General features: G+C 39.9%; 1 protein-coding gene across 3 annotated transcripts in view; it reads right to left on the bottom strand.

Moving 5' to 3' along the window:
• Positions 1 to 26,039, bottom strand: part of ADAMTS9 (ADAM metallopeptidase with thrombospondin type 1 motif 9) — a 162,584-nt gene that overhangs the window by 91,009 nt on the left and 45,536 nt on the right. For all 3 annotated transcript variants that reach the window (XM_070777120.1, XM_019984324.2, XM_019984325.2), the window contains exons 12-19: positions 25,218 to 25,363; positions 16,038 to 16,219; positions 15,812 to 15,948; positions 14,031 to 14,148; positions 13,686 to 13,781; positions 3,275 to 3,441; positions 3,055 to 3,184; positions 2,370 to 2,496 (exon numbers count right to left, since the gene is read on the bottom strand). In XM_070777120.1, coding sequence (XP_070633221.1) covers positions 2,370 to 2,496; positions 3,055 to 3,184; positions 3,275 to 3,441; positions 13,686 to 13,781; positions 14,031 to 14,148; positions 15,812 to 15,948; positions 16,038 to 16,219; positions 25,218 to 25,363 — 1,103 coding nt within the window. The remainder of the gene's footprint in view (positions 1 to 2,369; positions 2,497 to 3,054; positions 3,185 to 3,274; positions 3,442 to 13,685; positions 13,782 to 14,030; positions 14,149 to 15,811; positions 15,949 to 16,037; positions 16,220 to 25,217; positions 25,364 to 26,039) is intronic.

Below are 26,039 nucleotides of genomic sequence, written 5' to 3'. Positions count from 1 at the left end.
TTTTCCATTTTGCACACAGATACTTGGCAACAATTAGTATAAATTAATAGCAATTTTCAGGTTGACAGAGAGAAGACAGTAATGCTTATTTGAACTTGTTTCTGCATTTGCATATTTTTCAGTGGATAATTTTATTCTTCCAACAATCTGTAAACACCAGCAAGATATGCATTTGAATGCTGACAAATGAACACGATCTTCGAGGGAATTCCCAGATGGTCCACTGGTTAGTACTCTGCTCTCACTGCTGAGGGCCTTGGTTCTAGTCCTGGTTGAGGAACTAAGATCCCAAAAGCCTTGTAGTGCAGCCAAAAAACAAACATGATCTTCTACTTAAGACGTGAGCATGTACCTGTCTAGTTATAAGGCTGTGAAAAGTAGCAGTAAACTTACAATTTTTTCTTTTTATTTCTAAATTATTATCCTCAAGGTGTGTCACTTCTACCATAGATACTTGTACCAAAAAGCAAGGCTAAAATTCCTTCACTTCCTTTTCTTTAATCAGCCAGAGGTGCCATCATCATTCAAGCCTGTTCCCTGAGCTACTCGTCTCCTTTGGTATCAGTAGAGTTTAGGTTTTTAGTTTTTTTAAGTTAGTATTAAAAAAGGAAAAAAGGTACCTTTCTCCAAATGGGGAATTTAGAATATCACCTTTGACATACCTCTCTCAGACTCTGTTTTCCTTATTTCTGAAGTGGAGATAATAATACTACTTACACCACTGTGCTGTTTGAGGAATTAATGTATTAATTTTATAGGATATATAAATAAGTAGGATGTTAATTAAGATTATATAACAATTAATATACAAATATTAGGATAATTCGTGCTTGCTCAGTCACTTCAGTTGTGTCTGAATCTTTGTGACCCCATGGACTGTAGCCAACCAGGCACCTCTGTCCATGGAATTTTCCAGGCAAGAATACTGGAGTGGGTTGCCATTTTCCCCTCAAGGGGATCCTCCCAAGCAAGGAATCAAAACATAATGTTTAAATATGGTTCTTAGTAAATGGTCGACTCTACTGCTGAATGATATTCACAGTACTAATTAATACTAGTTAATTATTATTATTTTCAGTGATAATTTGAAATAAGGCTAATCTTATATCATCTTTCCCAATTTAATAAGGTTAAATTAAGCAATCTATTTACCAACTCAATCTTTTTTCCCTGTTTTAGTGATTACTGCAGTTCAGCAATTAGCTAATTATTTTTTGAAAATTGACCTTAAGTCTAATTTAACTAATTTAACTCCACTGACTGAAGCAATCGGTTTATACGAACATAACTCAAAACGAATTAATACTGCCTAACGTAATACTGCCAGACATAACTAGCTAATCACAGCACTCCTCTCTTCTCTCAGAGCCTTGAGGGTACTTAATAATCTTTACTCCAGCCCTAGGAGCTGACAATACCACTTGATAGGACTTGGCATTTTTTAGGTTCAGTGATATTAAATATCACTATTTTCTAAATATTTCTGTGTTCATTTTGCTATTTATGAATGATGGGACCTTAACAATTTCCCAAACTATTCCCTGCTGGTAATTTCTTCTCTGAAAGGAGGACAAGCACCAGCTTATCTTACCTGCATTTAACTGACATGTAGACTATACAATGCAAACCCTAGGCTGGTGAACATTCAAACATGACATGGTCAATTGCAGGAAAATAGAAAAACTTTATAATTCTCTACTCACTCACCATTTGTGGCCTAAAATTTCATACTTTTCTTAAATATTGAACTGTCTGCATGAAAGTGAAAAGTTAAGTCGCTCAGTCATGTCCGACTCTTTGCGACCCCATGGACTATAGCCTACCACGCTCCTCCGTCCATGGGATTTACTAGGCAAGAGTACTGGAGCAGGTTGCTATCTGTATATAAAACCTCCTCTAGTTCTTTCCATGACTACCTTAGTGCATTGCAACATTCATGTATATAAAACTTCTTATACTGGTGATAAACATTCTGGGTGGATACTGACTATTAAAGGTACTTTGATAGATGAGGTTCTCCTTTTCTGTAGTCTTTCAAACAGAAAAAAATACAAACTTAAAAAAAAATCACAAACGTTTGCATTCAGTGTAACTCAGTCATAATAATACCTATGCAGCAAGTTGTGAGGGTCCAATGAGAACTTTCTTGGGCAGCTGCCATACTCTATTAGCTATTTTTTTAATTCTTAGGAAAAGAACAAGAAATCTGCAGGCATATGTCTTAGATAATCAGTTTCAGAGGGATGGAAAATTGACTAAAGCTTATTTCACTGAAACACAAGAAAGGGGCCTAAGACTAATATCCCACCTGCTCCTTGCAATACCTTCACAACTCAGTAATAAAGACCATGAGGAAACACTGGCCTCACCTCAGGTCACAGTCTGTGCCACAAGGTTCAGTAATGGGTGCCGGCTGAGGCAGTCGATCACATCTTTGATCAGAAACTGTAAGCTGATCAGATTCCCTGGTGCAAATAGGTTTTCGTTTCCGCTCCCCTAAGCAAGGAGGAAAAAATATTTTTCAGACAAAGTAACCTATTCCATCAACTATTTAGACCAGAGACTGGCAAACATTTTCTGTAAAGGGTTAGATAGTCAATATATTTGGTTTTGTGGGCCATGTGATCTCTACTGCAACTACTAAACTCTTGTTATAGGGCATAAGCAGCCACTTACGTATGTAAAAAATTGTGTTCCAATAATACTTTATTTATAAAAGCAGGAAGTGAGTTGAATTTGGCCCACTGTCTGTAGTTTGCCAACTCATAAATTAGACAAAAGGAAACCAGATAAATTGCACATAATATGACTACTAAATTTATGTCTGTGTAAAATCAATTTGGCAGAGCTGATTTTGCTTGGCTTCACACATGGTGAGGAAACCAAACATGTCCTAAATCCCTTAAATAGTTCAACTTGCCAGCCCAAAGTGACCAGACAGAGGTAGAGAAAGATTAGAAAATGGATGCAGACAGAACTGCCTCCACAAAAAAGAAAGAAATAAAGAATTAAAAAACACGTCAAATCCCTTGAACTCAACCTAGAAGTAGATACCTTGGCAGGGTTTGCTGCATGCTTGCCAGGGTCCATGACTGTTCCAGTAAAACTGTTGGGGTTTGTCTTCAATGGGAATATTGAAAGAATAGCGCACATCGGGGTTGTATAACTTTCCCACCGACAATACCTGGAATATGTAGAGAAAATGGAGAGGATGGATGTGGGCCTGGCAACTCATGGAATTAGAAAAGGGGCATGGGCTCATGGCTCTTTTTACCTGAAGCAGAAGTTCTTGTTCAATGCGACCTGTGGAGTTGATTCTTTCCACAACGTTGTCGGACCCGCTGTATTCTATCACAGCATTCCCAATACGGATTTCCCTTTTGGACATCGTGACAACAAAGTCTCCATTGAGCAAGAATTCACCTTTACTGCTTGATAAAGCTGGTGGTGAGAAAAGAGAAATCATTGATTTGTTGCCATTTTTCTGTTTGCAAAATGAAAGAACACATTGATAGGCCGATAGAATGTGAAGAATGTGGACTTTTCAGTCAGGCACACACAGACTCAAATCCGAGCTTTGCCACTTCCCAAGTATGTGGTCTTGGGACATCACTTTCCTACACTTGGTCTTGATTTCTTTATCTCTAAAGTGGAGATAAAGACACCCACCCTTCATGGTGCCTTTGAAAATTAGCTGAGATATAATACAAGAGTGCTAATTAGACTGGGGTTTGTGATACAAGCCCTGCAGTTACAGGGTTACAGATGGAACTAATGAATGTGGTTACCAGAGGAGAACTGGCAGGGGTGGCCAGGGGTAGGGCAAAAAGAGTAAGGAGATCAACTGGATGGTGATGGATGGAAACTAAATTTTTTGTAGTGAGTATGCTGTAGTATATACACAAGTAGAAATATAATGTTGTACATGTGAAACTTACATAATATTAGAAGCCAACATTGTGAAAGTCGCTCAGTCGTGTCCAACTCTTTGCGACCCCATGGACTGTAGTTCATGAAATTCTCCAAGCCAGAATACTGGAGTGAGTAGTCTTTTCCTTCTCAAGGGGATCTTCCCAACCCAAGGATTGAACCCAAGTCTCCCACATTGCAGGTGGATTCTTTACCAGCTGAGCCACAAGGAAAGCCCAAGAATACTGGGGTGGGTAGCCTATTCCTTCTCCAGCAGATTTTCCCGACCCAGGGATCAAACTGGGGTCTCCTGCACTGCAAGCAGATTCTTTACCAACTGAGCTATCAGGGAAGATCTCAAAAGCAAATACAAATCACTTACAGGTGAAGAAATTCATCTCAATCTGTTTGTCAAAGTAGCATTTCAAGAATACTTTGGAGAGAGAAATCAAATCCAGTCTTGTCTTAGCCCATTCCTAACAAAATCAATTTACCCAACTAAATTTAATTCAATCTTAGAAAATCCTGATCATGTATAACTCTTTGCCTATACTTCAGTTCAGTTCGGTCGCTCAGTCGTGTACAACTCTTTGCGACCCCATGAACCGCAGCATGCCAGGCCTCCCTGTCCATCACCAACTCCTGGTAACTTCACCTTACCTTACCTTACCTAAGAATGATAAGAATGCTATTCTGATAATAATGTCAAACACAACAAATACACCCAAACATTTAAATATACCCAAGTTATCATCTGACTGTGAACTAACAGAACAGAAAATAATATTTCTCTAGGTTCAGTTCAGTTCAGGTCAGTCACTCAGTCGTGTCTGACTCTTTGCAACCCCATGAACTGCAGCAGGCCAGGCCTCCCTGCCCATCACCAACTCCCGGAGTTTACCCAAACTCATGTCCATTGAGTCAGTCATGACATCCAACCATCTTATCCTCTGTCATCCCCTTCTCCTCCTGCTCTCAATCTTTCCCAGCATCAGGGTCTTTTCAAATGAGTTAGCTCTTCGCATCAGGTGGCCAAAGTATTAGAGTTTCAGCTTCAACATCAGTCCTTCCAATGAATACTCAGGACTGATCTGCTTTAGGATGCACTGGTTGGATCTCCTTGCAGTCTAAGGGACTCGCAAGAGTCTTCTCCAACACCACAGTTCAAAAGCATCAATTCTTCAGAGGTCAGCTTTCTTTATAGTCCAACTCTCACATCCATACATGACCACTGGAAAAACCATAGCCTTGACTAGACAGACCTTTGTTGGCAAAGTAACGTCTCTGCTTTTGAATATGCTATCTAGGTTGGTCATAACTTTCCTTCCAAGGAGTAAGCGTCTTTTAATTTCATGGCTGCAATCACCATCTGCAGTGATTTTAGAGCCCAGAGAAATAAAGTTAGCCACTATTTCCACTATTTCCCCATCTATTTGCCATGAAGTTATGGGACCAGATGCCATGATCTTAGTTTTCTCACACCAAAAAGCTTAAACCACATTCAATACCAGGTATCAATTTTGTCCTGAACATTTTTCAGATAACATGAGCCTGAAATTTATTCTGACCTGATTATTTTGTATTTTTGATTATTTTTGAGTATTTAATTTCCTTTAAGTCAATTAAATAGAGCTCCTTTATGAATTAACTTTTGGCAATATCACACATCTATAAAACACATACAGACACATATGAACACATAAACACAGAGACCTCATAGTTCCTGTTCCAGAATTTCAGCCATGATCTTGAGAACCCAAACCATTTTTCCAAAGTTACCTCAATTAAGAAAAAGAAAGTGTATGATTTAAAAATATATTATTAATGAAATGAACATTTATAAAACTGGTTCCCACCCAAATAACTCTTTATATTTCATTCAATAGTTGAACCTATTGAATCTTTGTTGTCCTGTTTTGACAGATGTTGAAATTGAAAATCCATGACCACTATGACGCTCAAATATCAATTCTTTGGTAAGACCCACTGAGGTAGTCAGCCTCCAATATGGCCCCAACAATCCTTGCCTTCTATATTCACACCCTGTGCTGTCCCCTCCCACATTGAGTTGCACTGACTATATAATCACTAGGATACTGTGATGTCCAAGGCTAGGTCTAAGGCATTAGGGCTCCACCTTGCTCTTCCTTGAATCTCTGGCTTTGGGAGAAGCCAGCTGCTGAGTTGTTAAGATATTCAAGCAGTTCCACTGAGAAGCCTTCTGCAAAAGGCAGCAAGGAACCAAAGCCTTCTGCCAAGAGCAATTAAGTGAAGCATCCAGTAAGGGGACCTGCTAGCCCCATTTCAGATAGAATCACAGCCCTAACTGAAGTCTTCACAGCCACTTCAGGAGAGACCACAAGCCAGAAGCACTATGCTGCTGCCAGATCCCTGACACATTGGAAACTTGTATACTGTTTACACTTGTTATTCTAAGTCACTAGATCATGAGATAATTTGTTGCATGGTAAAGCCTACCTGGATCATTGTTTTTAACCTTCAAACCCCTTCCATCCAAACTTCTTATACAATTCCTAGCTTAATTTTTCTCCGTAGCACTTTGTTTATGCTCTCTCTCCTCTCCCAGAAAAAGAATGTAAGCGAGGATTTTTGGACTGTTTTGTTCATAGTTATATCTCAGCTTCTGAAAGAACACATGGTAGAATGCTCAAAAAATAGGGTTTTTTTTTAGGGGGGGAGAATGAATGAATCTACTGCAAATATTGCAAAAGATGAAATAATCAGTGAAGCTGAAAAAGTAATGTTAGAGAACAGCTTGAGTCAAGTGCCAAAACACTGGCCAACTGAGAACATGACAGAGTTAGACCAGTCAGACATTTAAGAAAAGGAAAGAAAATGGACAAAGAAGATGAGATGACAGCTGCTTCAGAAGGAATAATTTAGTTCTCCAAATGTCAAGAGAGATTGTTGGGAAAGTAAATTAAAAAAATCTCAGGAAGCTTTTTAAAAAATGACTCCTTTTCAGATTCTACTGTTGAGCTCAAACTTTAAGCAAAGAATGTACCACTCTGATGTCATATAACTTGACTAAAAAACTTAGGCAAAAATATTTATCCACTGACATATTCTCCATTCTAAAAACCTGAGCATAATTAAAATCAAAATGTAATTTTGTTGAACGTAAGAAAAAAATAAAATTTATTTTCATACTTTTTAATTTCTCAAGACAAAATCCCAACTATATCATGAAAAAAAATCAAATAATATCCCAATCATATTTTCTCCCTAGTAGTTATTAGCTCAGTTGGTAAAGAATCTGCCTGCAGTGTAGGAAACCTGGGTTTGATGCCAGGGTTGGAAAGATCCCCTGGAGAAGGAAATGGCAACCCACTCCAATACTCGTGCCTGGAGAATTCCAAGGACAGAGGAGGCTGGCAGGCTACAGACCATGGGATCGCAAAGAGCTGGACACGATTGTGCAACTAACTTTCACTTTTAGTTACTACAAAAATTTTTAAGTACCACTTTTTTTTTTTTTCCAGTACAACTGCTCTTTGAATAATGAACTATTCCATGTTTTGAGCCTGACATGTAAGAAGTACTCAAGAAAGCAGAACTACAAAACATTTGAGCTCTAAACAAAATACTAGGAAGAGGCCCCTTCTCTTTTGTAAGTTGTACACAATTAGCATATCTCAGCAGGGAGGGAACCTTTAAAACACACAGGCCACGTAAATATTTAGGTGAATAAAAGGAATGTGGAAACTTAACTCAGAGTTGGCAAATAGGTTTCTTCCCAGACACCAATGTGAATCATTTGGTACTAGTCACTCAAGAAACTATGGAGAACAGGATTTCTTTTCAGCATCATGTCTCAGCATCATTAGTGACATCTATCTTGGTTCTGGGAAGAAGCCAAGCTCTCCCAGGCACCTGCCACATCCTAACATGTCTTTCACTGATGCAGGAGATGTGTTGTCTTTTGCCATGCAGACCAGAAGCAATGCATATGCAGAAGCAGTTGAGAGGATTTAGGGAAATTAGATATCGTACTTTTATGTAGAAATGAATGAAGGCTGTGATGTAGCTCTTAATAGACTCTGTGCCTCAGTGGCAGCAGGGCTCTTGTTTTTGTAGACACGGGAACCTCACAGAGTTCACCCCACTGGGCACTATATGGATGCAAAGACTATTCTTTGCAGGCTCAAGAATGAACTGCATCAAATTTGGTCCCTAAAGCAGTGCTTCACCTACCAGAATTTCTACCCTTATAAATAAGCCTTATCTTGGCCCTGAGGGAACAGTAAGATGCCTTCACTTGAAATGGTTGGGAAGACAGTGGTGACACAGGAAACAAAGCCTTTAAAAACACAGTCTTTTAAAAAAGGTAATCCAAGATCTTGGTTTCTTTTTGATTCAAAATCATTTGATTGTCCCTACTACCAACAGAATGTTGTTCAAACTCCTCAGCATCACTCTCTTATCTTGACCTATTCTTCCAACCTCACCATTCACTCCCACCAATAAACCTTGACTTCCAGTCATGTTCATCCCCAGGTCAGCTATACATTTTTCTATGTGGAGGCAATAAACTGAAGTGGTTAAAGGTATAATATCTGAAATCAGACCCATAAGGATTTTAATTCGTCCCACTTTGCTTGTGTGACCTCGGGGAAGTTTCTCAACCTCTCTAAGCCTCAGTTTCTTCCTCTGGATAAGGGCTTTCTTATAAAGTGAAAATGAGTGTTAGTCACTCAGTCCTGTTGGAATCTTTGCAACCCTATGGACTGTAGCCTACCAGGCCCCTTTGTCCATGGAATTCTCCAGGCAAGAGTACTGGAGTGGGTTGCCATTTCCTTCTCCAGGGGATCTTCCCGACCCAGGGATTGAACCCAGGTTTCCCACATTGCAGGCAGATTCTTTCCTATCTGAGACACCAGGGAAGCCCAGCTTTCTTATAGAATTGTTGTAAATTTTGAAAAAGTGCATATAGGATTTGGTAGCTGGCAGATCAAAATGCCTTCAAATGAACTGTCTTCTCATCACACTTTTATAGATGCTTAATTTATGGATAAGAAAAGCATGACTTAAATATTATTAAAATATTTTCTGAGGCCAGGTGACTTCTAATCATGGAAATGTATCTCCAGAGCCTGTCAACCACCAGTTTTTCAAGAAGAAAGCCAACAAATGTCCATGAAATCAGTGAATGACTTCAGGCATTCTTTACCTTACGTGCAAATTGAAAGCAAATACGTTTAGCTACAGATTAAAAAAAAAAAAAATTTAGTTCTTGATTTTGCTAGATTGCATGAGCCTCTTTAAATAAAGTCAACACTTAAAAAGGCGCTTGTATAAGCCTAAGAAAGATCCCAGCCCCATAGTAGGTGCTCAATCAACGACGCCGAAAGAACAAGTGATTGATTGAACCTGACATTTGTGACAAGACGAATAGAGAGCTTTCAGCCAAATAACTGTTCTCCTATCGGTATAAGCCTCTGACAACCTCATCTCCCCGCAGCTCCTGCAGCATGAGACCCACCAGTCATGCAAGATGCAGGAGTTTCAATGGGTCACTGGTTGGAGAAGAGGTTGTTTCTGTGGCACCTCAGGCCTCCTAATGCTGCCTCCTGATGTGGGCACTTGCATGGCAGTGGCAGGATGTGCTGCCAGGAAAATCACCCAGTGCTTTCAAGTGGAGTCGAAGGCTAGCTACCCAGCTGATGCTTCACTGAAAAGGGGGAAATGAGATGTCACAAGGCCAGTTCTGTAAATTAAGTGGTAATCCAGTTCTGTCTGTATTCAAAGAGCAATCATCTATCCTAGGTTAATTCTGGGGACCTTTTCCAACATCTCCAGGCTTCCTCGCATGCTTATGCTAACTTTGGGGCATTTCACCCTTCACTGCATGCTCTTTATCCCAGCAAATGGTGAGTAGGAAAGGAGATAGGAGTCATCAAGTGAAATGGAGTTCCTGCTTTATCTTGAACTGAATCGATTCCTGTCTTCCCGCTGACACTATTCATCAAAGGTTAGTATCCTGGAGACAAATAAACACTATGGAAATGATTCCTTTTTTCTCCTAAAGAAATACGAAGATGGTAGCACTGGGTGCAACTTGGCTTTAACCCAACTGGAGGGAGGGGTCTATGTTGAAAGGATGACCTTTGACACAGAGGCTTTCTGCTTCGGTACCTTGTGAAACAAATAGTTTCCTGAAAACAACCGTCTACTGCCCAACCTCCCACTAATGCGATTAGGGAGCTAATTTCCTGGGTTGGTTTCCCCCCCATTTCACCCATCAGAGCTGGGAGGCTACAAAGGCCCTCTCTCCTGGAAATTGCTTCTTCACCAACACATGCAAAAGAGTATGCCTTGACTGACCTTAAAAAAAAATATGAGGGATAAGAATGATGATTGCTTAGCAACGAAACAGCTGGGGCTGGACTCCAGCAAGACTCAACTGGGGGCTTTAAAATCTTCTTAGAGCATTTGCTGTGCCTTCCTTCAAACCGAGAGTAAACATTTACACACGCCAGATTTGATAACAACATCATACTCTTCCTAACTTGTTAAGAAACCACTGTAAGGTTCAAAGGCTCTGAGGTCTTAACCTTCACACTCGGTGAACTGTGACGTACCATCTTTGCTTGCACTTTTCATTTGCTTCCAGAGAGACGTTCTTTGACCAACAGGTAACTTTCCCATAATATTCCATTAAAGAGCCATGACTACTTCAAACTGCCCTTCCCAGATGACAAATCTTCTTTAATTTTATTCTTTACAAAGAGATTAAGAAACCTCTAGTGAGACATAAAAGGATATCAGAAGGTCCTCCCTAATTTAGGTGCCCAACCTGGCTGATGAATTGAACTGAGGCCACTGCTTAAAAGGGTATTTTTCCCCAGAAGGAGAAGAACACTGGAGAATCCTTCTCCTTTTTGAGGAGAAGAAAGGAACGGCTCAACATGGCATTTGGCTCTCAGGAAATTAACCAATAAAGGAGGCTGCATGCAATGCTGCTGGATTTAATTAGGAAGTAGTGAGACCACAGCAATCATAGGCCCTAATTTATAACCCAGTCCACGAAGAAAAATGCCTGACCCATTTGGTACAGTGGTTGAAGGAAAAATGTGGGATTCCCCAAAAATAATTTGAAAAGGATCCCCAAGAACTTTGTTAACTGTTTTAAAAGGCACCACTCCTTTGAGTATTTAGGGTGTGGAAAAGCTGATGTGACCACTGAGAACTGATTCCAAGAAAGATTTAATAGTCTTTCTTAAAAGAAGAAGTGGAGAAGGAAATGGCAACCCACTCTGGTATTCTTGCTTGGAGAATCCCATAGACAGGGGAACCTGTCTGACTAGTCCATAGGGTTGCACAGAGTTGGACATGACTAAAGCAACTTAGCATGCATGCTTAAAAGAAGGAGGGTTTCCCTGCTGGCTCAATGGTAAAGAATCTCCCTGCCAGTGCAGGAGACATGGGTTTGATCCCTGATTCGGGCAGATCCCATATGCTGCAGAGCAACTAAACCTGTGAGCCACAACTATAGAGCCTGTGCTCCACAGCCCAGGAGGCACAACTACTGAGCCCACACATGCCACACCTACTGAAGTCCTCGTGCTGAGCCTGTGTTCTGCAACAAGAAGCAGCCACGGCAATAAGAAGCCTATGCACCCTAACTAGTAGTCCCCCACTCTCAACAGCTAAAGAAGAGTCCTTACAGCAACAAAGACCCAGCACACCCAAAAATAAAGAAAGAAAGATAAACAAATAAAAGAAGGAAGAGTTTATATATTTCCATCATAATTCCATCCCCATTAAAGATACTCAGTAAAGATAGAGTGAACGATGGTTATTCAATAACTCAGCCATCATGTACTCAGTTCATATTATGTAAAGGCTTTATATCTTGAGCTAAAGATACAAAATCGCAGCTTCTGATCCTAAAACACTAGTGGTCACATAAATATATAAGAAACAAGTCTCATCTGAATTGATAGTGACTCCATTCTTCCAGCTACTCAGGTCAAAACTGTGGAGTCACCCTTGAGCCTTCTCTTTGTCTCACATACCATATTCAATCCACCCACTAGTCATGATGGCTCCACCCTCAAAAGATATCCAGATTTTGACTAATTTGACTATTTTATATGCCAATTATACTATTCCCATTTGGGGCCAAACCGCTAGCAACTCTTTGATTATTTTAGTAACTTCCTAACCAGTCTTTCTGTTTCTACCCTGTTTAGCCTTCCCCCCGACCATCCCGCCATTCTCAGTGTAACAAGTAGGGTACTCTTTTGAAAATGTAAATATGACTGCATCATGCTAGTCCTTGGTTCAAAATATCCAGTAGCTACCCTTGTCTCTTACAATACAAGTTCTTTCAACAGTTATATATGGTCCTCTCTGATTTAGTCCTGATACGTGTTTAAACTCATCTGGGACTCTCCTCTGTGCTTACACAGCTCCAGCCACACTGGCATCCCTCTATCCTTGAAACAAATTAGACGCATTACGCTTTTAAGGGTTTCATACTGGTTATTCCCTCTGCCTAGAATGCTCTTCCCCAGATATCCGTTATCACTTGCTACAATTCAAGTATTTTCAATTCTACTGTTCCGGCTCCACCCTCAGTATCCCAATTTCCTCTATTTTCTAATTTTACTTATGACCTTCTAACAGAATATAGTTTGCTTATCTATTAAGTTATTGTTTTATCATCTATCTCTTCCCACTAAAAAGTAAGTTCTAAGAAGACAGAGATTTTTATTTGTTAATGTTTTTGTTCAGTTTGTTTATCATGCCTAGAACAGGACCTGGCACATATTAAATAAGTGGCTGACTGAATGAACAATGAGACATTGCAGAAAATGCTACAACAGAGGAATTTGTTGTAGAGCCTCTATAGAGGCTGTATTCAAGATGGATAAGTACAGTCCCTGCCTGGGCATTATAAGAAAGTCCATTCATTTCTTTTAAAAATTGGCAGCCCAGCAAGACTGCCCTGATTTCTTCTAGATCTAAGTGCAACTCCTGCTGTTTTTCACAGCTAAGAAGAGTCTGGTTGTGCTAAGTGACTAGCTCAATCCTTTTCTGTCATTATCCCACTCCCCATGTTCTTTTTTTAAATTAAAAATGATTGGGTGAATTTCCTAATCACTTATGAAAGTTTACAAAATAATAAATTGAAGTGGAACTGGGATGAGCCACCAGCTTAAAAAAAAAAAAAGAACACAAAGTTCCTGGTGAGTTGTGGTTAGAAAACAGGAATAAATTTGAATTAATCATGATCCTGGCCATGGTGAGAGAAGGATGGAGAATCTACAGAATAGCAAGATGGGCCATGTTAGTAATGACCTAAGAAAAATATTGCCAGTATAGAACCTTTTGGAATGATCAGGCATAATGAAATATTGAATAAGTCCACCTGTGGTCTGCTATTCATTAAGTTAAGTAACACCTTTATGAAAACACTGGCATGTCAGTTACTCAAAGGACAGATTTTTTTTTTTTTAATGACTCAAAGACAGCAATGATTTTATGCTAAACTTACAAGGCTAGTGTTTTCAAAATTTGATTTGGGGCATTTCTATTTTCTAAGATCCAGAGTCAATTCCTTGATATTGACTAGTGTAACTACACGACTCTCAAATCAATATACTGAGGGTATGATGTATGAAGGAATATAAAATAATGAGTTTCAAAATCAACGTCTTTTATGAAAATATATGAAATCTGAAAGCTCTCCACATGGTATAGGGAAATGGAACCAGAATTCCTACAAAAGGCAGGGGCACCCATCTCACCTAAGTAGTTATCATCCTCTGATTTCCCTGAGAAACTGTGCTGCCGCACATCGATATTGGTAGCACCAGCTGGAATTAGGACCACAACGTTGTAACCTGAAAAGAATTGAGCAGAAACTGAGCATTCCACAGACTGGTTCATTTTCTCTAAGCATGGTGTAAAGGGTGGCGACAAAGGAATATATCAGAATTCTCACTGTTAGGCGTCTTATAGCCAGATGGGTAATATACCTTAACAAGACTGATTTTATGTTTCACACAAATACTTTTACATATTACATGTGGTTAATAATGTTAACAGTTTGACTATTTTTCTTCTCACAGTTCTTAGGAACAAATTCTTACCATAATGTACTGTGTTAAATGTTCCTGCCACTGTTTTGCATGAAGAATTATCGCCACCACAAACCCCACATTTATCTCTCCGGGCTTTTGAGTTTAAAACATGATCGCATCCAGCTTGCTTTTAAAAAGAAAACAGTTGAAATACATGGTAAGTATTAGAGAGGTTAAAATTCTTAGGTAATGTGTTTCTTTGAAAGAGGGGCATTCCAAACGACAAGAACTTAAAGTCTCTGTAAACTTTTAAGCGTGGTGAACTCAAATAGTCTTTATCCTTGTTATGGGAAAATGTGGTCCTTGGACCAGCAGCCATGAGCATCCCAAATGATGTTGGGCATGCAGAATCTTAGGCCCCACCCAGATTCACTGAGTCAGAGTATATTTCCTGGCATGTAAATAAGACCCTTAGGTGCTTCATCTAGAGATCAAAGTTTGAGAAGCACTGGCCTACAAGTAAGTAAAGTAAATGTGGAAAAACAGCTCAGGAATGAAAAAAAAAAAAATTAAGGAGTGGCTGAGAGCTATCGCATTGAACAGCTCACACCCCATCTTAAGGTAGCAGTCCCTGTCTAATCCAGGCTACTGCTGCCATGCAGAAACAAGGCTAGTGTTGACATTTCTCAATTTTCCAAGATACTGAAAATCTGATTTTATGTGAAATCCCCTATGTTTAAACACTGGCTATGAATGGAGGACTAAAGCATGACTGCAGGCTGCCAGGTTGAGGCCTCGGGTTCCAAGTGGCCTCTTCAGTGTCTTCCTATCTTAACGCAATGCAGCAGAGTACACAAGAGTCTGCAAACATCAGTGGCAACCACCAGAAGACCAGGAGGTCAGAGTTCACATTCTCATCTATTTTGCTCCTTCGAATGAACCAGTCTCTGAGGAGAAACTCCATGTTTTGCTCTAGCATGGAGTGACAAGGAAGTCCTCACTGTAGCTGTGGTCAGGAGTTGGGTGAAGCTCAGAGACTCTTCCATCAAGTCCTACCAATGAGGAGCTCCAGTGTGCCCTGGACTGCTTGTAAGGAACAAATGCATCATCCCAGAGACTGGCTGTGTAAGAAATGATTTCTGACTGATGAGAACAGGAAAACAGTGCCAAACCTCAAGAAATCAGTGCTTTGATGCTTTACTATCAGCCAGATGTGTTATTCAATTTCTAAAACTTGCTGTCAGGAAGCTTTTGGGTTTAACCTTATGCACAATGGTTAAGGTAAAGAAGTTGTGTATAGTGTCGATTATAATCTCCTCACAGGGAAGTTTCTTGCAGGCCCCCACAGAGAGTGTCAGAAAAATGTAGGGCAGTGGTTCTCAAACTTTGGCATGCATCAGAATCACGTAGTGCTGGGAGGGATAAATTAGGAGTTTGGGATTAACAGATATACAGTACTGTACATAAAATACATAATCAATAAGGACCTACTATATAGCCCAAGCACAGGGAAATATACTCAATGTTTTGTAACAACTAATAAGAGAACAGAAAGGAGATATATATATATATGTATACATACAGATAAATGTAATTGAACCACTGTGCTGTACACCTGAAACTAGTACAACATTGTAAATCAATTACACTGCAATTTTAAAAAATCAAATAAAATAAAACAAAAGAAAGAGAATCAGATGGTGCTCAAGCTGGTCTGAGGACCCCACTTTGAGAACCACTGCCCTGGAGACAACGCACAGACACAAGCAGCTGCTATTGTGTTGAGGAAGCTACACGTGACAGTTTGGCAGCAGGACAACACAGTGAAGAGAGCGCCATCTGGGACTCACCCGGCACAGGCCTTGGACACAGATGTCATTGGTGTCCTGGCCACACGGCGTTCCATCTATCACTCTGTCACGGAGCTGATAGTAGGCTGTGCTCCCTGCCACCCTGCAGAACAGCTTGCAGCGGTCCTTCATCAAAACTAGATAGGAGAAACACCATGCGACGTGACTTTCGTGCCTGGACCCTGTGCCAGCCTGCAGCCGTGGGCACCTCCCCAGATGAACTTACTTCCACTGTATTTTGGGACCCAGCGCACGTTCGGATGCAGACCGTTGATGTTGAAATGCTTTCCGTCAAAGTGAGCACACTGTTCATCTCGGAAGTCTCGCTTCTGCTTGGGACACGGCTCTGTGTTGCAGGACTTAAATTTCATTCTGCGCCCGACACAATACTTGCCACCATTTCTGGGCCTGATGAAAGGTAAAGAACACACAGGCTGTATTATACTGTATTTCTCTAATGTATAATAATATTTTATGTTATAATGTGGCTTCCTGTCTTGGAGGGAGGCAAATGTGAAGTAGTCAGTGACAGTGGCCAGGACAAGCGCTCTGGGGATCTGGGTTTGTACTCTGCCTTCAACATCATTAAGTGTTTAACCCTGGGCAAGTCACTGAATGTCTGCAAGCCTCAACCCTTCCATGTGTAGAATGGGAAAGTACCATTCTGATAAGGTAAGGCAGTTTTGAGGATAAAATGAGAGAGCATTTAACTTAAAGTCTGAAATATAAAACCGGGGGTCTATCAGGTCATTTTCTGTCCTCCATGCCCTGAACATCCACATTCCTTTAAAGACACAGAAGGAGAAAAGGTACAAATGAATACGTGGAATGCTCCTGTCTACCTCTGTACCATGGTATTCTCGTGGGTGACCATCCTAAAACTTGCCCCATTCCATTTCCATTTCTTTCTTTCCCTCTTCTCTCTTTCTCTCTCTCTCCCTGCATGACTATTGTTTTTTGTTTTGTTTTACAAATAAGATGGAATAGGATGTGCTCATATTTTGACTAAACTTAATAGGAGAAGCAGGAGAGAGTGTACTGGTTTCATTAACTTGTGTGTGACAAGAGTGTGGAGGATGCCTTACAAAGCACCACAGAACAATTTAATCTCAGCATGCAACCCCGCTCATGGATTTTCCAGATGTGACCCAGAGAGTAAATTATATAACCCATCTCCCAACGGTCAACAGCTTGCCAAGTGCATCACGGAAACGGGAAGATCACAGAATCAGAGGAAATCAGACTCACCCACCCACAGCTAGAGCAGCCTGGATACTGTAGCTACTCTAAGCCACCTCTCAAACTGAAAGATTTCTACCTTTTGTCTTTAGAGTGAGTCTTTCAGAGTAATTCAGACAACAAGAAGTGTTGTTTCCCCGCCGCCCCCTGCCTTTGTTTTGTTTTGTTAAACCAGGACTTGGGAAATGGGAACTATATCCATGACCATAAAATACAGAATCAAGGGCAGTCTAGCAGAGCTGGGCTGCCGTCTATGGGGTCACACAGAGTCGGACACAACTGAAGTGACTTAGCAGCAGAGCTGGTAAGGCTCCAGAGTTGGATCTGGTTTCCTGTCTTGGCCCTAGCCTCACTCTGTGACTAGAGACAATGTTCTAGCCTCCCACAGATTCAGCTTTCCTCTTCTCTAAAATGAGTGCACACAGCAGATGCCTAAAAATGTTAGCGACTATGACATCATATTTCAGCACAACCCAACCCAATCTGATCCAGCAGTTTGTTTGTTTTGAGTACTGCATCCGAGCTATGATGTATGGGTGAGTCAGGTCTCATTGGTGTTGCTGAGTGCCTGAGTCTCAGAAAGGGCTGCCTGTCTATGATACTCTCATAAACATGTTCTCTCCACCGTGTAGAAGGAGGTAAGAGTGTGGGCTTTGTAGTCACAAGCTGGGCAACTTTGTGTGAGCTATCTGGGCTCTGTGAGCTTCGTTCTGCCCAAGTAAACAGAGATGATACTGTTCACCTGAAAGGCTTGTTATAAATGAAGAGTTCAATAATAAGTATGGTAAGTATTCATGGTTATTTTTCACGAAGGCTTTATCTAGGGATGCAAAACAGCACATAATCCAGCAACATCTATGTATGACTGTTTCCCCATTAAGCCCATGTGATTTACATCTGCCTGTGTGCTTGACTCAGAGAAGGCAATGGCACCCCACTCCAGTACTTTTGCCCAGAAAATCCCATGGACAGAGGAGCCTGATGGGCTGCAGTCCATGGGGCAGCTAGAGTCGGACATGACTGAGCGACTTCACTTTCACTTTTCACTTTCATGCATTGGAGAAGGAAATGGCAACCCACTTCAGTGTTCCTGCCTGGAGAATCCCAGGGAAGGGGGAGCCTGGTGGGCTGCCGTCTATGGGGTCGCACAGAGTCGGACATGACTGAAGCGACTTAGCAGCAGCAGCAGCAGCAGCAGCAGTGTGCTTGACTAGCCCATACTCACGCATACCTTGTGCAATGGAAAGCCGGCTGAGGTACTTTTATAGCAAGGGATGGAAGGTTCAGAGAAGTTAAGGACTTTCTTTGTCCAAGGTAACACAGCTAACAAAAGAGCAGAGACCAGACTGAAATTCAAGCTTCCCAGATTCTCCCTCTGTGCTCTTTCTGTTTCATTACCCAGGAGCTACAGCCCAGAGTCCTGTCTTTTTCTTTTTTGGTACCATGTAGAGATGCAGTCTTGGTTTCCTGGATACCAAGTTCTTCTCTTAGAACCGAAGCAACCCAGTCTCATGCATAAAATATCACTGATGACACGTGAATAACAGAGCAGGCTCATATAGCTGTAAAATCTGTTTTTCTGTTTATAAGGAAGATCCCCTTCAATTTTTTTCTCAAATTAAAACAAACTTCATGGAATTTTTTTTTAATGTTTCAACTAACTACAGGGGATCCATCAGGTCATTTACCTGTTGCCTGAAAGTAACTCATATTTCTTCTCTTTTGAAAATAATTTCTTTTACAGTGGATATTTTTCTTCCAATTCTCTTATATAAAAAGTGTTTTCTGACTCTTGAAATTGAACAAGAGCAGCAAACAGTTAACATTTGCAGGTGGCTTCCTGTTTCACATAGTAACACTGTCCACCTTTGCTTGCTCTGACCATTACCAAAAGAGCATTTTTAAATTTCTTTTTATAACTGACATTTAAAAAAGTAAAGAACACATATAAAACACTCCGTGTGTGAGACAATATTGCTGAAGGTTATATACGGACCCTGGAAACAGGTTTGAACTCCAGCCCTGTTTCTTAACAATGGTGCAATCTTAGGCAAATCACTGAATCTCTCTTAGTTTCCCTACCCATAAAAGGGAGATGATGCTAATATCTACTTCATGGGGCTGAGTGAGGGTTTTTCGGTTAACAGATTTGAAGCACTTGAACATGGCCACCCACATAGTAAATGTTAAGTTATTCCAAGTGTCTGTAACTATAGTCCATGGGCCAAATCCAGCCTACTGTCTATTTTTATATGGTTAGTGAGCTAAGAATAGTTTTTAACACTCTAAAATAATTTAGAAATAAATAAAAAGAATATTTTGGATCACATAAAAATAATATGAAATTCAAATTTCCACATCTGTAAATAAAAGTTCTGTTGGGATATAGCTACACCCACACGTTACATATTATCAACGTATGTTTCTCACTAAATCAGCAAAGCTGTTTAGGAGGGACAGACAGCCGATGCTCCCCAAATCTAAGATATTCACTATCTGGCCTTTTACAGAAAACGTTTGCTGACCCCTGAGCTGGATGGCTGGATGGCATCACTGACTTGATGGACGTGAGTCTGAGTGAACTCCGGGAGTTGGTGATGGACAGGGAGGCCTGGCGTGCTGCGATTCACGGGGTCGCAAAGAGTCGGACACGACTGAGTGACTGAACTGAACTGAACTGAGCTGGTCTAGCATACAAGGCACCATGTCACTTGCCAAGATATGTCGCTGACTGTGCACAGCCATCCTGTGCAGCAGGTAGTGACAATCCTTGTTTCTGAACCTTTGCTTGAACTGGGTTTAGAAATGTTAACTAACCTGGCAAGTTCCCATGCCAGTTAAGTGAGACACACTGACTGAGAGACCAGGGTAGGCCTTCCTGACCCAAAGCCCATGACCTGGCCTCTTTCCCACAGTGCCTCTCTTGAGACAGGTCTCTTCCCATTTCAAAACTCATTCTATGACTTTATTTGCTTTTTGTGTGAAGGCAAATGGTATTTTATGAATGAGCGTAAATTTGCCCTTTAAAATATATAGCTTTTAAAAAAATATCCTAGACAATAGGATCTCTACTGAATCTGCATGGACTCTGTAATGGGGAGGGCTTCAGACAACTGAATTTCATGGAAAAATCTGTGTTTTAATTTAATAATTTAGCTGAGTGGGAGTTTTATTCCCCCATAGGCAAATACTGAAAATTATACAAAATGTAACTTTAAAAATAGCATTAGTCACATTTTCCAACTACTAAAATCCTTTTAAAATATTGTTTCTCAAATAGGGATAGAAAGAACTTAAGGAAATTGCTGATTAATTACTATGAAAGTAACTGTATTCAGCACAGGCAAGTTGAATCACATATACAAAGAAAATTCACAACGCTGCATGGCCAAAGCTTCGGGAGAATTTCGCAAAGATCATTGTAGGCGTATTCTACCTATAAGGAAAGTTAAACTTTGGTCTGCAAATGGGTTTGAACAAAAATCTCAACATTTATGTTGACTTACAACAAATTAGGGTTAGCACTAGGAAGAAATTTCTAATGATACAACAGGCAGCCTGAGAAGGTAAATGTGTTTTCTATATTTGGAGGGTTTTAAGAAGGGCTCTAATGACCAATTATGAGGAATGCTGAAAGGCTATTCAAGGGTTAGATGGGATGGACCAAGGAGCCATACTAGCGATCATCAACAACTTTGTCAAATGGAATAGTCTATGGGATTGGATCTCTATACATTCATTAGTTAATGGCTTTCCCACAGTAGTCAGTTCTCAGTATTTCAAAAGATAGATCTCTCTGGACTTAGTATGGGGTTATGTCCTGATTAAACTCATTGTAATTTGAAAATATCTTAAAAGTTGAAAATGCATTTAATACACTTAAGCTTACTTTATAATAAAGTATTGACTATCTCATAATGTATTGAATGCTATACTGAAAGTAAATAGTAGAATGTTTATCTAGGTACAGAATGGTTAGAAGCATATTAGTTATTTACCCTTATGATCGCATGGATGACTGGGAGGTACAGTGATGTTGCTGCCCAGCATTATATGAGCATCATATTGCAAATCAGTAGCCTGACAAAAGACCAAAATTCAAAATCTGAAGCACTTTTTCTCTTCTGCATGTGCTCCCGCTCAGTTGTTAAGTCATGTCTGACTCTTTGTGACCCGCCAGGCTCCTCTGTCATGGGATTTTCCAGGCAAGAACATTGGAGTGGGTTGCCACTTCCTTCTCCAGGGGATCTTCCCAACTCAGGGATCGAACTCTCGTCTCCTGTTTCCTGCATTAGCAGGTGGATTCTTTACCACTGAGCCACCTGGGAATCCTAATGTATTGCTTTTGCACCATTGTAGAGAAATCTTAAGTCTAACCAACATAGGTTGGGGACCATCTGTAAATACCTCAAAAAAACTTCACAGCCAAATGAGGGACTGATTTTCTTAGGTGAAATATACATATGTTTATTATTCTATTTATGGAAGATTTCATAAGCAGTTGCTAGAGTCAAAGCCTAAATGGGAAATATGTAGTTTACAATCTTGTCTTTTTCTCAAATCTATGAGCTTATTCTTTAATTTGACCTATCAACTTAAAAGCAAAACAGAAGCATAAGAAGAAGGAAATACTTCGCCTTTCTTAAAAAAAAAAAAATCTGCATGATTTTTTAGTTTGATAGACCATAACAATTCTGTATTCCAGTTTGTTCTAGTCACCAGGAACCTCAGAGCCAAATTTAGAGCACAAAATAAGTATATGGCCCAATGGCCTGGTAATGCATCATCTATATCTAAAGCTTTGTCTTGTTTTGGGACCCCAAGTTCTGTTTTTGGTGGTTCTGATTTTAAATTTCATCCTATGACATGTTTCTTATAGATCAGGTGACCATGTAATTGTTTAATTCAGGACATTTTGAGAATTGAAAGGAGAGCTATCAATAACTTCTCTCAGGATAACAAATGTAAATGGGGACCTTACAGACCAAAACATACACTTATCTTATATGTAGGACATCAATCAAAAATGGGACTAAAAAAGTAAAGCATGTAAAGACAAAATATTAGGGCTCCATTGTCATGATGGTGTACCAACTGGGACCAAAAACATTTTGGGGATATGAAATTAGAAAGGATATGCTTTCTAAAGTTTGCTCTTCTAGTATATCATAATCCCATGCACATGGCAAGGCTGCTTCCCTTTTTTAGCTTATATATATTTAAAGAAAAAAAATACATAGCTTAAAGTATCCAGATACTAAATATATTATTGAATCCCATGAATATAGTGAAAATAAAAGAACAATCCAGTGTTCTTGATAGAGGCCTACCACAGATTCTAAAAATGGAGCTCCTCATTATATTCTAAGGGCTTCTGAAACTGAGAAGAGCATTTTGCCAGCCAACGTGGGGGCCAAGAGTTCCGTTCTTTCAAACTTGTTGAGAATCAGGACAGCAATCACTGGCACATTCTACATAACAAACCATCTGCTCTGCTAATTTCTCTGAACAAGCTTTTAAACTGCTTTGGACCTGTTTTTCTCTTTTCAGTGTCCCTCTTTCTTGTCTAGCTGACTTCCCCAGCGCCATCGTAATCTCAGTTACGAGAGGCAGACTCCTTCCTTAGTAGTTCACAGGGACATCCCAAAGTACACATAACTTGGAGGAGTTTAATGAAATGATGTCAGTGCTGACACTCAACTAGGTGGGTTGTATTATTTTAAAACTTCCCATAGCAAACATCCAGGACAAGAACATCTAATTGAAGTCTTTAATGATCAGTTCCTAACTTCTGAAGGCGAGGATCTCTGCTTCGCTTTGAAGCTCAAGATCTTTTCCTGCTGAGATCTTTAACACTGGGTGCTTTTCTTTGCCTGGCCCATTCCAGTTACAGTGTGATTTATCTCTTCCCATACTACTTTTTGAATTGCTCTAACACTATAAAAACAAAACACATACACACAAAAACAAAAAACCCACTTCTTTTGAATGGAATATTCTTGAGTCAAAATGTTAAAAGTACCTACTATTTGCAATATCCACACTCCCATGATAATAATAGCTTATTATGATAATAACAGGGCTTCTCTGGTGGCTCAGTGGTAAAGGATCCGCCTGCCAAAGCAGGAGGTGCAGGTTCAATTCCTGGGTCAGGAAGATCCCTTGGAGAAGGTAATGGCAACCCACTGCAGTATTCTTCCCTGGAAAATCCTCATGGACAGAGGAGCCTGGTGGGCTACAGTCCATGGGGTCACAAAGGAGTCACAAATGACTCAGTGTCTAAATAACAAGAGCAACAACAACATGATAGAAACAATTTGGTTCAATGTAGCCAAATGTTTTAAATTTAAAAAAAAATTCATCATATTTGCTGCTAGCTTAAAATGTTCTGTTTTAAAACTTCAACAATATAAGCAGCTACAATTACGTAATCAATCGATTTTAACAAGCAAGTTGTGGAACAATATATATAGGATGACCCATATTTTATGTTATCTGATACTTATTTCATGTAATACATATTAGATCGATAATCTTTCAAATTATTTTTTAGTGGTTATTTCTTGTGGGGAGTAGGGGAGTAGGAATGACAGTAAGTTTTTATATCATACACTTTTGTATCTGAATTTTTTGAAAACACCTACTATATTTACATTGTATTTTTTTAAACTTTTTATTTTGTATTGAGGTATCACTGATTAACAATATCGTGATAGTTTCAGGTGAACAGCAGAGGGACTCAGCCATACATATATATATATATGTCCATTCTCTCCATTATTATTTTAAAAACTAATACTAAACATAGACTTTATGGGAAAATCTAATGTATATTAGTTTATATACATAGCTACAGGGTTAGTTTTACAGATCAGAGTCTATAACTTATAGACTTGTCCTTAAACATTTATATTATGTGGATATGAAATAATCTTGGACTATGAACAAAGATAAATTAAAATAAATTGATTGCCATCTGTGATTTGGACTATACAGAGTGTTTACGTGAATAGGGCTTACAATGACAGGCTAAAGCTATATTCTTTTTTGTGTACACAATTCAGATTTTCATTATTAAAAAATGGCACCTTTGTCAACAGGAGGCCCTTTTCCTACTCAGGGAGAATCAGCTGGCCTGAGTAGCTATTACTATTTCAGGACTTCAGGGGTAGACTCTGCAGTAAAACCTAGTCTACTGCACTAGCCCACTTTGCTCCTCAACCTGCTTGCTTTTCTCTCCTATCCAGTCTGTTATCCCTATATAGGCTGTTAAAAATTAAAGAGTACTGCTGAGGCAAACCATTTTGCATAATCCCAAAGCAGCTGGTTCTTAAAGATGGTTGTGAGTCTGCATATCTAAAAACTAATCTGGGAAGACCTCTTGGGCTATATAGCTTTGATGGTAATAAAAGCATGTATTATTTTCTGTTCCTTTAAACTTTATACATCTTAGAACCAGACAAAATTTGATATCACTCCTTATAATGAAGATAGCAACTTTTAAAATCCGTTTATAAATAGCCTCTCCCCAAACACACATCTATCATAATGAGATGCTGGGGGAAAAGCCTGTGGACTTTATTTGAACATGTTAAGTTTCAACAAGGTTTGGCTGGTAGAGACCACTATGGTCATTCGCTGAGAATCACCATGAAAAGCCGTTGTAGGATGGGACCTCAGGAGTCAGGGTAAAAATAGTTTGATTCAAAAGTAAATCCTGACTTAGGCTTCCAGGTCCCTTGGGGTTCACTAACGCCACCTTGGGGGTCTGCGTGCCCTTTTAGCATTTCAGTTGCTAAGTAGAAAATGAACATTTATCTACAATCTGGGTGGAAATTTCTTTGTTTCCTAATGAACATCTACTTGTTTATTAGCAGACTACCCCAGCCCATGGTGGGGGGTGGGGGGGGTAGTGAGACATTCCTGAATGTCAAAGCAACACAAAGCATCTACCATTTAACAGATAAAGCTTTTAAAATAAAGGGTCACAGGAGAAAAATAATACAGAGGGATAGAGCGTAGATACCATTGGTCTGGGCAGTCCTAGAAGTCCACTCATTTTATAATCTGGAAAGAGCTCTTCACTTGCCTCAATTTAAATGACTTCCTCTAGGAATTTTCCACCCCTGCTGCCCCAGTAGTAAGAGTGATGAGCTCCGAGACTTACTCTGGTCTGTTGCACTCGCGAATGGCTGTTTTGATGCCCCCTCCACATGTTCTTGAGCAGGTTCCAAAGTGACTCCAACTTCCCCAGGATCCATCAGTCACAGGGACCTCCATTTCTTTGGGAACACAAAATCCAAACTTGCAGTGCTGTATTTAATAAGGGGAACAGTGAGGGAGAGCTCGGTGCTTGAGGTATTGCAGGACCCGCTGTCCTTTTAAATATACCATACTATCATTGTTTTCCACTTGCTGGTTTGAAATGCTGCAATTTAATTATCTCTGTGAGTAATGGAAATGGTAGGGACTTTAACCTCTTCGTGATTTTAGGCTGTGTCTTCATTTACAACTGTCTTGAATAAAACTGGCCAATGAGTGGCTGGCTCCAGGCTGTCAGGGAAAGTCCAACGGCCAGCCTCAAAGCACTCAATTAGTCTACTTGGAAAAATGAGGCGTGGAAATGGGCTGTCTACTGGTTGTAGACAGGGTTGAAACGAATTATTGGATTTGTATAGTGCATCTCCATTAACAAGGCCTAGAGATGTTGTGAGTCTGGTAAAATATAATGCTTTACGGTTCCTCATGGATTTGAAAACCCAATTTTAATTAAATGGGAGAAGGGGGAAAAAAAGCTAGATTACTATAAACTAAATTACTATAAACTCACTCTAGCAGAAGATGAGACTAAAGCAAAAATGGACACATTACAAGGAGCCCTAAGCTTTATTACTTTTGGGTTGCTAATGGTTTCAGATTCTTCAGCCTGGAGCAAGAAGGCCCTGATGCTTTAAAGTAAAACAAAATAAAACTCCCCAGCAGGACAAGG

The sequence above is a fragment of the Bos indicus genome, chromosome 22, assembly GCF_029378745.1.
Source record: "Bos indicus isolate NIAB-ARS_2022 breed Sahiwal x Tharparkar chromosome 22, NIAB-ARS_B.indTharparkar_mat_pri_1.0, whole genome shotgun sequence".
NCBI lineage: Eukaryota > Metazoa > Chordata > Mammalia > Artiodactyla > Bovidae > Bos > Bos indicus.
This window is presented reverse-complemented; position numbering and strand designations above follow the sequence as displayed.